Source organism: Ambystoma mexicanum, chromosome 4p (genome assembly GCF_040938575.1).
Source record: "Ambystoma mexicanum isolate Mex_15411 chromosome 4p, UKY_AmexF1_1, whole genome shotgun sequence".
NCBI lineage: Eukaryota > Metazoa > Chordata > Amphibia > Caudata > Ambystomatidae > Ambystoma > Ambystoma mexicanum.
Window position 1 is genome coordinate 1,179,717,695 of NC_090927.1, and position 13,842 is coordinate 1,179,731,536.

The window sequence follows — 13,842 nt, forward strand, 5'->3', positions numbered from 1 at the left end:
TGCGGCTGAGTTGAAGTAGAGTAGAAGGTCTGTCACGAGCGGCGCTGCAATGGACAGCGAGAACAGACTTCCAATTCCTCCAAACACCGTCAAACACTCTGCAACTATCTCCGGTACAATAAAATTAAATTTGCAAATGTCAAACAACCCTCTACCATAACCCACCCCAAAAACCCCCTGAAAAAAAACATCCCCAAAACAACATCCCTACAACACCTCCCACCTCCCCAAAATCCTCCCAAAACACCATCCCGTAAACACCCTTGCAGTGTCACACATTCGGCAGTTACTCCCGGGCCTTATTGGAATGGAGGCCTGCTGCAGCACCTTGGGGGTGAGGTAGCACTGTAACCCCTGGCCCAGGATATGCTGCAGGGTGGTATTGGGTCATTGAGTGCTGCTACTACTAGATGGAGGTAGTGCCTGCCGAGGGTGTAGATGGTGCATGCATGTGCACATTGCCTGTTGGCCTGCCAAGGTGGCTTGTTGTTGTGGGTGGGCTGGGGCTTCACTTGCCAACATTACTGTCATGGCACATATCGGTGCTTCTCATGTTTCCATGTGTTGGCATGCACATGTCACCTACAGTGCATGTGCATTTCTACATTTCCCTGCCTCCCCTGGCACATGCGTGTACTCACTGTGCATTTGCTGTGCTTGCCATGTGTTTGCACATTCCCTTCCTCATTGTGCTATTCTATCGTGGGGGACGCATGTTATTGGCCACTGCATTCACATGTACGTGGGGTACGACAGATTTACCAACATCGCTGTGGCTTCCTGCTCTGGTGTCTGCGCTCCTGAGGCCCTCTCCACCCCCCATGTGGAGGATGAAGCTTGTCTTCTCCACCCACGGCAAGAGGGTGAGGGGTTCCACTGTGCCACTCCCTGTGGCAGCATTCTCCCTCCTGTGACATGAGATCAGGCGTGCGCACTGCTGTCACCTTGTCCATGATGTTTGCCCGGATAACTGACTTCCTCTGAGCAGAGGTCTTTCTCTGCCTACTCCCGAACAGCTCCTCAGCATGCCCAACCGCTGCATCTTCCAGAGCAGTGAGCTATCATTCTGTGAATTGAGGCTTAAGCAGCCTACGTTCTGAGAGCCGAGCCTTTACCTTTTCTTGAGACATGGTGGATCCCCATGTATGGTGTCCGGATAGCTACAGGAAATGGGACATTCAGAGTGAATTGAGTTTTTAAAGATTACCACCAATGTGCTTCCCGTTCGGGCAGTGACGTTATTTCCACTGGTGGTAATACAAGCGGTTGTGCTGCTGATAATGGTAATACCATTGTATTTGGGTGGTATTACTGCCAGATGACCATTGTCAGCGTTAACACCGGCGCATCATAACAGTATTACTGTTACAGCCAGGGGAAGCGGGGTGCGTGTGCCTGTCAGGTCATGATACAGCGGTAATACCACTGGTCAACCTCAGACTCAAAGGGCCTCATTACACGGTAGGCGGTAACCATGGCGCTATTAGCGCCATGGTTGCCGCCGGTATTTTACCGTGTCCGCCTTGGTGGATGGCGGAATTACCGCCCTACTCCAAGGTAAGCGGGGGCGGTAACTCTCCATTCACCAAGGCCCTTCCCCATTCCCATTTTTGCCCCCATAGGGCATAATGGGAATGGGGAAGGTGGTAATTACGGTACCGCAAATTGCAGTACCGTAATTAGCACCAAGGTCCCTTTGCGGCACCCTACTTTAACGGCTGGTTAAACCAGCCGTTAAGGTCGGATCCCGCAAAGGGAACTCGTAGTAAGGCGGTAAGGATTTACCGGTACCGGTAAACCCTTACCGCCGACCGTGTAATGAGGCCCAAAGTCTGCAACCTAAATGGTAACAGATATAAGCACGGGCTCCATTATAGTGAATGCGTTCAGCATACAGTTCATTTGATGGTTGTGTAAAGCACAGAATGGATTCGGACCATCTGCTTCATGTACGGTGTGACATAGAACTGCCTTGAAGCATATATGCAGTCATGTGCACATCATGCCTGTCCTGCTTTAAGAGTCCTGGATAGATTCGAACACATACCAGGAAAACCCTCAGGTGAGCTGATCACTGTTCCATTCCACCTGCGAGCGTTGACACTTTTATCCTTCTTTTTGGGTTCCACATACAATTTTGACAAACAGTTTTTTTTATAAATCTAATGTTAAGACAAATAGAAATATGGATCTTCTGGGCAGGGCATTAGGAGTTGAGGTAAACTGGCTGAGACTTGAGTTGCTTTTGTACTTGTTCTAAATAGCATGCTAAGAGAAAACGTACACGTTATTGTAGCACCTGTTCTAAGGACTATGATAAAAGATACACTGTAAAGGCATATATTCCCAGTGTAATTGTAAAACTGATTTCTGGGCATAGTTTATGAGAATTGGAGACAAATGGTCGTATTTCACCTCCGAATGTGCCCCTTTCTGTGAAACACGTCCGCCACCGCTGAGATCTACTTTTCGACCCCAAATTGATTGCTAAGAACTACAGTATTGAGGGCAGTCATCAAGGGTCCTCTGTGCTGCACTCTGTGACCCCCATACCATACCATGATAGCCCTCCAAACAGAAAAAAGTAAGGAATTTGAATGATATAATTTCTGCTATGATGGAATGGTCGTTTTAATGCTCAAACCTGAGGGAGAGATTGGCAAGTGTCATCACTCAATCCAGTTCAAGTATGAGCACAACATTTGACTTGATGCAATGGGCCTCATTACGAGTTAGGTGGTAAGGGAAAAACGATGCCGGTACCGGCATCGTTTACCGTTCCGGTCCATTATGACCCACCAACCCGCTATTAGCGGCACCGTAAATAACAGTGCCTCTAATAGCGCCATGGGCGCGGGCACGCGACCTCACATGCCGGCAATGGCGGCATGGCGAAAACAGGAGCTGAACACAAGTAATGCGGACATGCTAATAACGGCCTACAGAAGACAGAAAAGTACCTTACCGGCATGGCGCAAATACTGGCATCGGGGACCACCCGTAAACGGCCATGTCCAGTGTTCTCAACTGCCACAGGTGCACACAATCAGCACAGGTTGAGGCAATATAGACTGGCCCAGCACAAAAGGAGCACACCCCACCCCTTCCCACACCCAGTCACAGACAAAAATGATTCCAATACTACTAGCAATGCTGGGGCTGGAGGACATGATTGCAGCGGAACTCCAGCCACAACAACAGGCAGCACAGAGGAGACGCAGGAGGAGAAGGAGGGTGAGGCAGGTCCAGCATGCCCCACCAGTGCAGCCAGTGGTACCACGCAGGCAGCCCCCAATCCCTCGCATCAGAGCCAGTCCATTCAACCTAACCCCTGAGCAGATCCACACCCTGTACCGTCTGGATCGGGACACCATCACCACCATGGTGGACATGATACATGACGACATTGTCAGCCCGATTGAAATACGCACCGCCATCCCACCTCTACTGAAGGTAGTGTCTGTGCTCCACTTCCTGGCCAGAGGCACCTACCAGCACACAGTGGGGTACATGCATGGCATATCACAACCATTATTCTCACGTACGCTGAACCAAGTGCTTGATGCCCTCCTGAAGCACACAGGCGACCACATTTTCCTACCACAGACAGCCCAGGAGATCTCCAACACCAAAGTTGGTTTCCATTCACTGGCCGGCATACCTGATTGCATTGGCGCCATCGACTGCACCCATGTTGAATTGGTGGTCCCACATGCCATGGAGGTAGTGTACCGCAACTGTAAGTTATATCACTCCATCAACGTGCAAATGGTATATGACTCAAACAAGATCATCACACATTATTGTGCCCGATTTCCCGGATCAACCCATGATTCAATGGTCATGCGGAACTCCACGATACCACGCTACATGGAGCGACACAGAGGGCACAGATCCTGGCTTCTCGGTAAATTGCATGTCAGGCTCATGCCATCGCGATGTGGGTAGGTGATTGGGGGGTGAGATGCATACTTCACCTGGCTGAGATGGGTGGGGGGGAGAGATGCATACTTCACCTGGCTGAGATGGGGGGGGGAGAGATGCATACTTCACCTGGCTGAAATCGGGGGGAGAGATGCATACTTCACCTGGCTGAAATCGGGGGGAGAGATGCATACTTCACCTGGCTGAGAGTACCTGAGAGGATGGACCATGCTCATACCCCAAAGACTTGATCTGACACCTGCCAGACTTGACCTGACACCTGACCCCAAAATGCAAGACGTAAGCTGCCCTAGCATTAAAATGATGCAGTGCTACAACCGTTCCATAGCCATCAATGTGTACACTGCACATAATCAGACCACAGCCCCCGCAACACAATGCAGCGACACGACAAGCAATTAGTATGGCCAATGCACAGCACCAAATACCATCATCAAAAAGGACAGTTCTCCATTACTGCGTACAAAGGAGTCACATGAGGGCAAAATACATGAACACACCCCTACACCAACACAGAGGTCCACCAAAACAGCATGTCAACATCTGTTGTGCTGAGTGAGATCATCATGAGTCTGCCATCAACGCTGACACGATGAATGCATACAATTGACTACACAGCACCCAGATCATGGGAACAACCGGCGTGGACTACCACAGTGCATGGGCACTCACAAGGAATAGGACACCCCTGCGCCCACTAGACGATGCCACGCACACCTGTCGATCAGATGAATACACACATTGCAGTTACATCATGAGGCTCCATTCATGCATGGATATGTGGGTGCAAACCGGAAATAAATGCATGCTATGGTGTCATTGATACAGGTCCCATATGATGCGATCACTTACACATAACCATTGTTGCACACATGCAGGTAATGCAGGCTATCGCTTGAAGTGGTGGCTCCTTACCCCAGTCCGCAACCTGCAGAACAGGCACGAAGAGGACTACAATTGTGCGCATAAACATACCCGTGTGGTGATTGAGCAGACATTTGGCCTTTTGAAGGCACGGTTTCGCTGCCTCAGCAGGTATGGTGGGGCACTCCTGTACAGGCACGAGAAGGTGGGCAAGATCGTCATGGCATGTGTCATGCTACACAATATGTGCAACAGACGGAATGTGCCTCTGGCCCCTGATGCTGAACTGCAACCACCTCACGATGAGGATGAGGAAGCAGCGATGCACAGGAGGGACGTGCCATGCGTCAGACTTTGATAAACCCGTCAGACTTTGATAAACCAATGTTTCTAGCACACATGGATGGGGAGTGTGACATGGAGGGTGGACTCAGGGCCCTGGGTGTGTCAGGTACATGGACACTGTAGAGTGTTCACCAATAAAGTACACGTACACAATAAGCAATGTCCGCTCATGTGAATTCTGATTTCACAACAGGTGTATTGAAGAAATGTAACATATTAAGTGCACAAGCCCTCCACCCACACACCCTCTCCCCCTCCGTCTCCCCCCTCAACTTCCCCACACACCCTCTCCCCCTCCCCCCTCAACTTCCCCACACACTCTACCCCCTCCCCCTCCCCCCTGAACTTCCCCACACACCCTCTCCCCCCTTCCCTCTCCCCTCCCCCATCAACTTCCTCACACATGGTGTGCACTTGCATGCACCATTAGTCTTCAGAAGTTCGGAATGGCAGGCTGCACCTACACCCCTTTTCCACTGACAGCATCGGGTGGACCCCTGTCTGACCTACGCACATTCCGCCCAGACCTACGCAGGGGGCTGGTCTGTCTGGAGCTGGCATTTGAGGAGGTCTCTGGTTGTTCAACCATCTTTGTGGGACGCAGGGCCTCCAATGCTGACACCATTTGGGTGAGGACCTGCCTCACAGCCGCCAATTCGCTACATATGTCTTTGGCAGTGGACTTAATGGCAGAATTGAGGGATGCTGTGCATTCCCTGATTTCCTCCCTTGCGTGGCCACATTTGGTGATGTGCTGGGTCAGCAGCCCTGTCAGCTCCTCCTGGTGCTGTTGTATTGCCCTGATGCCCTCCTGCCTGTCCCGGACACTGGTGGATGTTGTTGGTGCATGCAGAATGGTTGGGGCCTCATGCATGCTCCCCTTGGGGCTGAAGCTCCCTGGCCAGGACTCCACCGCAGACAGCTCATGGCTGCTGGTATACTGATTGCTGGGTGGGGAGTGTTGGGGTGACTGCTGGGGGCCTGTAGCAGTAGGTGTTCTGGGTGTCAGAGTGTGTTGTTCATCATCGGACACAGCTGCCGTGGCAGCTGTCTCCCCAACGGTACTGCTTGCAGTGGATACCATGCCTTCATCCACTGGCTCCTGTGTGGATGTGGCTGGTGGGGGTGCTGTGGTGGTGTCTGTAATGTAAATTTGTGCTGCGTTGTGTTGGGCTTGCACAGTAGTCCAGGTTGCCCTCTTCCCCTGGAAGTTGAGGGACGGTTTGCTGGCTCCATGCCCCTGGACCTCTTGGCTGGTGTCGCAGCATCCTCCCTGGGGTCCTGATCTTCACTCTCAGATTGTGTGCCTGTGGGGGACCAAGAGAGGGAGTCCATTAGTGATGGGTCTACATGCATCAGGCATGCATTGGGGTAGCTGCATTACTATGGAATGGCAGGTAATTGGTGTTGGGGTAGTGACATGCGGGTTGCTAGCCTCTTGGGTGGGTCATGCAGGGATGCGTCTGGGATATAACATATGTGGGGTGCATCATGCATGTGGACGAGATGGTGCTGTGCACTGCCTGTAGGCAGTCTTGCAAACATGTGTCTGGTGGACCCTGCTTTGCATCATTGCACTGTAAATTCAGGGGGACATCATCGTGTTATTCTTTACAGTGGTTCAATTGGGACACCTACCTGCATCAGCTGATGACGGGGCTCCACGCTCCATGTCCCCCACTCCCTCGATTGCCTTCATCCCGATGGTGCTCGCACAGGTCTCCTCCCAGCGTTGCATCTTTATGGGGGAGGCCGCACCACCACCTGTTGCCATCCCCTGGCTACGGTTAGCAGAGATGATGTTGGGGACGCGTAAGCGCAGGTCGTCCCAGCGCTTCCGGACATCTTTTACTGTTCGCGGGGTGGTGCCAACGGCACTCACTTTCCACGCCATCTCCGCCCATATCTCTTTTTTCTGCTGCAATGCAGGTCGCTGCATGTCATTGGAGAAGACAACATCCCCATTTTCTACCAGCGTATCTGCCAGCATGCTGAGCTCCTCTTCTGAGAAGCGCTCCTTGCGCAAGCGCGCAGCACCTTTTTTTAGTGCCTTGGGCATTGTAATATGCTGAAAGTATATGTTGGAACAGGTGTGGTGGTGATATGGGTCCTGGTTACAGAGGATGGCAATGGATTGCGTTTTTAAAGATGGCCCCCGTGCTCTTTCCAGTTCCTGTGTGATGACGCTACTTCCGGTTCCGCTTATTAGCGGTCACCGCTATTAGCGGTGACCACTACTAGCGATCACCGCTGATAGCGGTGACCGCTAATGCCGGCGGCATGGATGGCGGTGGAGCTATCTGCGCTTTGCGCAATGCTGGTAAGGGCAATTTTTTGCCCTTTAACAGCAGGGCGGTAAGGTCATTACCGGCATGGCGCAAAGCTCGTGCCCGCGTACTTGTAATCGCCCTCTAATAGCGGGCTTGCAGCAACACGGACACGGTATTTGCTCCATGCCGGTAAGGGCAGTTACTTACCTCCAGACTCGTAATGAGGCCTAATATGTGAATGGCACTGGTCTCTGAGTGGAGACCAAACAGCTCAAGAAGGAGTACATCCTTGCCTATTACAGAACAGTATTAGCAAATATATTTAGCTAATAACTTTAAGGGTCTCATTACGAGTTTGGAGGCAGCCATAGTGCTATTTGCACCATGGCTGCCTCCAAACCGGGCTCCATTACCAGGTTCCTGCAATGGGGACTTACCGTGTCATTCCGACATAGGAGGACCCAGTAATTCCTCCTTGCAGGAACCATTCCCCATTCCCATTTGAGCCCCCATAGGGCTCAATGGGAATGGGGAGGGAGGTAACAACGGGCACATTACAAGTGTCCCGTTGTTACCTCCCTCTTCCCCTCGCAGGACCCGTCTCTTTTACCAGACGTCTGATCCGGGTCCTGCAAAGGGAAACTCGTAATAGGTGCTCCTGTAATGAAGGGGGCCGGTCCCGTACCGGCCCCCTTCATTACGGGAGCGCCAGGGTTGTAATGAGGCCCAAAGTGTAGCTATCAGCTATTGCCTTCTCCATAACACATGGGCTCTGGTAGCACTGTGTGTTGTGTTTTTTGGATTTATGAGGGTGTCGCATATAGGATTCCTTGTCTAGCAGCATTGGAAGATATTAATATGGGGTTATAGAACAGTTTGTTGTGTTCCTATGACTTCCCACAAGACTCCAAGGGCCTCATTACGAGAAGCACAGTAAAAACGGGTTAATTACCGGCATGGAGGAACTACCGGGTCCGTGCTCATATGACGCTGCTAATAGCGGGTGATTACGAGTGCGCGAGCTTGCGCAAACCCCCATGCCGGTAATGGCCATACCGCCATGGCGCTAAAGGCCCTCCAACCCCCCCATAGCGCAATCACGGGACCCGCCGATACCGCCTCCGCCTAGGTGGCACCCCTTAAAACCGACCCGGTAATAACAGCATGCTAGTACGGGGCTCGCAAGACTGGACCCGGAAGTAACGTCATCCCGTCGGAACGGGAAATGGGCCGGCGGCCATCTTTAAAAACACAATCCATTGCAATCCTCCCAAACCACCAGTTGTTTTCAGGAGAGACCAGTGCCAATCCCTTCACCATGCCAAAGGCTACCTGGAAAACTACCCCCGCCTGCGCAAAAAGCGTTTTTCAGATGAAGAACTTACCATGCTGACAGACACCCTTGCCGCACATGCAGACAAGATAAATCAGCATAACATGAAGGGTGAGGCACAGCAGCGCAAAAAGGAGATCTGGGAGGAGGTAGCCCGCAAGGTATCAGCAGTCGGCACCACCCCACGGACAGTGAAGGATTGCAAAAAGAGGTGGGTTGACCTCCGCCTCAGGGTGCAGAATATCCTGGCAAGCAACAGGAGGGGGGCTATGGCTACAGGCGGGGGTCCCCACTCACCTGCCAAACTGTGCCGCTGGGAGGAGATGGCAAGCACGTTTATCCAGATGGAGTCCATCGAGGGATTTGGGGAGATGGAGACGGGTGCCGCAACATCTGCAGATGGAGGTGAGTGACCCTGCAGATCCATGTAGGGGAAACCATGACGTAGCACAAGTGATGTGGAAGAGAGTCGAGGCAAGGCAATGCATGTCCCAACATTCACATGAACATATTCATGCCCAGATGGAGGGCCAAACCCTGCCACACTGAAATGCATGCTGTGTGCCAATCCCATTACCAACACACACCCAACACACATGGGCCGTGCCCATGTAATACATCACACAAACTCCAATACAACGGCATGCCACCTGCCATGCAGCAAATGCCAAAATTCCCCCTAAATACTACCCTTTGTGACACACATGTAAGATATGAATGCATGATAAATGAAATACCCCACAGCACCATATAATGCATTTAGCATGTAACACCATCACTGATGCCCTGCATCTCTTCTACCCCCCCAGGTACCGATGGAGAAGATGCCAGCGAGGATCCTACCACAAGGGCATCCACGTCCTGGCCAAAGACAAAGGCCACTGAAAACACCACTTCCAGGGGCAGCCTCGCAGCCCACACCAACACCCAGGGCGTCTGACACCGTGGACACCGAGCTGGCTACACCTACACCAGTAGAAGGCGAGGCCGTTGACCAACTGACCAACAATGATACTGCAGTGGAGGAGTATGTGGACCAGGATGGACTGTCCCATGTGGCATGTCCACACTCCCCAAGGCCCGTGTCCATTCCCCCACCCCACACTCAGCCCTCACTCACCTGCAGCATTGCGGATCCCTGCCTGCACGATTCTGACCTGAGCAGCATCCACGAGAACAGCACTGACATTGCAGGCCCTGTCACAGCACCCTCGACCACTGCTGCTCCCACCATCAGCCTTGAGACACGGCTAGCGCGGGTGGAGGCCAGACAGGACTCTATGTTGGACCTGCTCCAGCAATATTTCGCGGATGGGGAGGACACGAGGCGTGGAATAGCCCAGGCCATAGCGGGGACCACAGCCGCCATAGCGGCCAACACAGCCGCCGTCAATTCCTCAGCATTGTTGTTGAGAGACCTGTCTGGGTGCCATCACACCGGTCCTCACATCCATCCTGCTGCACATGCAGCAGCCACAACCCGCACCAGCCGTGCAAATGACCATGGCTTCCTCCCCATCCACCACACCCACTTCCTCTGCCCCCACTTCCTCTGGACCCTCCAGCCCTGTACGTCTAACAAGGCGGTGTGCGAGGCACCCTAAAATGCCGCCCCTGGACAGCAAGAAGTCCCAGAAATAGTGTGGGAGAACTATGGGAGTGGGTCAGATGGTGTTTGCGGTGAATGGGAGTATTAGGGGGAGTTCATTGGGGTTTTTTGGGAGTACATTGGGGTGTTTTGGGAATACATTGGGGTGTTTTGGGAGCTCACTGGGGGTTTTTGGGAGTTCACTGGGGGTTTTTGGGAGTTCACTGGGGGGTTTTGGGAGTTCACTGGGGGGGGTTTGGGAGTTCACTGGGGGTTTTTGGGAGTTCACTGGGGGGTTTTGGGAGTTCACTGGGGGGTTGGGGGTGGGGGGTTGCACTTTCTTCAGTTGATATCAATACACCCGTTGTGTTAAAAAACATTCAATGGCTGGGCATTCTTCATTTCGTGTGTATCAATTTAATGTATGACGGTGTACAGTGGCCAACTCCCCACATTCCCTGTGTGCATGTCCACATGGACACAGTGTACAATGTGTCACTGACACATATCTATCAAGGTCCCTGTGGGTCAGAAGTATTTGTCAATCAGTGATTGGCGTACTGCACGGCCATCCTGTGCATCACATACTGGCAGGGGTGCTGCTTCTCCTCCATCTTCATCCTCATCATCCTCACCCGGTGCATGCATGTCAATGTCAGGTGGCAGTGGTACATTTCTCCGGATGCACATGTTGTCCAGCATGACACAGGTCATGGTTATCTTTGCCACCTTCACAGGTGCATAAAGGAGTGCTCCACCAGACCTGCTTAGGCAGTGGAACTGCGCCTTCAACAGGCCAAAGGTCTGCTCAATCACAACACGGGTACGGGTATGTACCCGATTGTACTCCTCTTCATGGCTGTTCCGCGGGTTCTGCACGGGGGTGAGTAGCTACGGCTTCAAGGGATATCCTCCATCACCTGCAAGAGAATACAGATAGGTCTATGTGAGTCACTCTGAGCTGCCACCTTCAGGATACACAGTCATGGGCACAGCTATTTGCTGTTGACCTGCACATGTCCCTGTACATATGCACGAATATTGTCTAGATGCATTCGATACTGCAATATGGTGTGGTAGTCTGGATGGCGTTGTACAGGTGATGCAGGGTGAAATCATGCATGCTGATGCGGATGTACTGTGGTTGTACGACAATGTTTTGCCTCCCATTTGTGCTCTGTATACTACACTGTGCATGGTCACAATAGCCACATTGGCACAGTTGCAATCCTGTTTAGTCATGCATTGCTTGACATACACATGGTGGCCAGGTTGTGCGTCTTACATGTGGTCATTGATATACGTAATTGGTCAAATGTGTGCCAGTGATGTGTCATGTTGGGGTTGGGAGGTTCAGGTCAGGAGTCATTAGCTCTGCGTGCATTCTCCACTCACCGTCCATTCCCACCCAGGTGGACTATGCACCCCCCCCCATTCCCACCCAGGTGGAGTATGCATCCCCCCATTCCCACCCAGGTGGAGTATGCATCCCCCCCCATTCCCACCCAGGTGGAGTATGCATCCCCCTCCCCATTCCCACCCAGGTGGAGTATGCATCTCCCCCATTACCATCCAGGTGGAGTATGCATCTCAACACATCACTACCCCGAAGCACTGCCATGGGCCAGTCAGGCAACTCACCATGCAGCCAGGCACATCGTCCAGCATGTTGCTCCATGTGACGGGGTAGCGTGGAGTTACGCAGCACAATGGCATCATGTGTTGATCTGGGAAATTGGGCGCAGCAATGTGTGATGATCTTGCTGGAGTCACATACCATCTGCACATTGATAGAGTGGTATTGCTTGCGATTGCGGTACACCGCCTCTACGGCATGGGGGACTACCAATTCTACATGGGTGCAGTCCAGGGCACCAACACAATTGGACATGCCTGCCAGTGCATGGAAGCCTACTTTGGTGTCGGCTATCTCCTGGTAGGGATATGTGGGTGCTAGCGTGCTTCAGGAGGGCATCCAGCACTTGGGTCAGCATGCGTGAAAATAGTGGTTGTGGAATGCCATGCAGATGGCCCACTGTGTGCTGGTAGGTGCCTGTGGCCAGGAAGTGGAGCACAGACACCACCTTTAGTAGCAGGGGGGTGGCAGTGCGTATTTCTATGAGGCTGGCAATGTTGTTGCCTATCATGTCCACTATGGTGGTGATGGTGTTCCGGTCCAACCGGTACAGGGTGTGGATCTGATCAGGGATTAGATTGAATTGCCTGGGTCTGATGCGAGGGATTGGTGGCTGCCTACTAGGTACTACTGGCTACACTGGTGGTAATTGCTGGGCCTGTCTCACCCTCCTTCTCCTCCTGCGTCTCCTCTGTGCTGCCTGTTGTTGCTGCTGTAGTTGTTGTTGTAGTTTCTGTTGTTGCTGTAGTTGTAGCTAGTGGTATCATTTTGGTGTAGGAAGTGGTGTGGTGTGTGGGTGTACTCCTTTTATACTGGGCCAGGCTCCATTGACTCCACCTGTGGTGATTGTGTGCACCTGTGGCAGTTGGCTTGATTGCTGATTGCTGTTTACGGGTGGTCCGCGATGCCTGTATGGCCGCCATCGTGCAGGCCCTAATTACCGCCTTCGGGATGCCTGTATTTGCATGCCCGCGTGGGTTGTGATGTCCTCCTATTACCGGATTCCTGGTATTTACTCCCCAAAGGGGCGCATGTACGCGCCCATGCCGGTATAGGGGGGGCCCGGTACGGTGATGGCGGTATTGGCGGGTTGCCGGGTCGTAATGCACCAGACCGGTTAACGATGCCGGTATTACCATTCCGCCTTCCTTTTTTCATTTCCTCCATTCTCGTAATGAAGCCCTCCAAGACTTTAACAGGCTGTATGTTTGTGTAGTTTAGGGTCAAAAACCTGACTGCATGCATGGGCCTTTCTTAAAGATGCTCTCCTCTCCCACCAGACATCTACTTTCACTATGTGCTTCAGCTGTGGTTTATGAGACAGGTGGCCTCCTTTCTGAAATGTCATCCTATCAAACATTCAAGTGCATGTGCCTTGATCCACTGTTTTTCCTGCAACACCTGATTCTCCTTGTTCATATCAGAAATTTTAGGTGACAGCTAAGATCCTGAAAAACCCAGCAATGCTGTATTGCGAAAAGAAATTCATATCAACACAACACTGCACAAAAGGTAAGGTTACTTTTTTACCCCCTCAGATTACAGACCCATGGCCTTTAGTGCACCAGGACCAATGTGAAATTAATATCTTTCTTTGGCTGTTGCTAAATGTTTTCCTGAGCCGTGAGTCCATTGCAGTTTATGGATGCTATTGGGCTTAATGTGTGGATGGACATTGTCGAAGGTGGGTGACACCCTCCAAAGGATGGTAAATTGAGAGGCGTGCCTTGCTGAACTGCAGATAAACACTTAAAATAAACACAGCTCTGAACAAAATCTAAGTTTTACCTTCCCGCCCCACCTGAGTTTAGGACACTCACTTTCGCAGTGCGCTATTTCCAACCTACAGCTGGCTGAGCCG

The 13,842-nt window shown here is 52.0% G+C and overlaps 1 protein-coding gene across 1 annotated transcript in view; it reads left to right on the forward strand.

The window, feature by feature from the left end:
* Nucleotides 1–13,842, forward strand: part of LOC138452669 (putative nuclease HARBI1) — a 546,510-nt gene that overhangs the window by 108,704 nt on the left and 423,964 nt on the right. The window contains exon 4 of the mRNA XM_069605024.1: nt 13,406–13,493. Coding sequence (XP_069461125.1) covers nt 13,406–13,414 — 9 coding nt within the window. The 3' untranslated portion in view covers nt 13,415–13,493. The remainder of the gene's footprint in view (nt 1–13,405; nt 13,494–13,842) is intronic.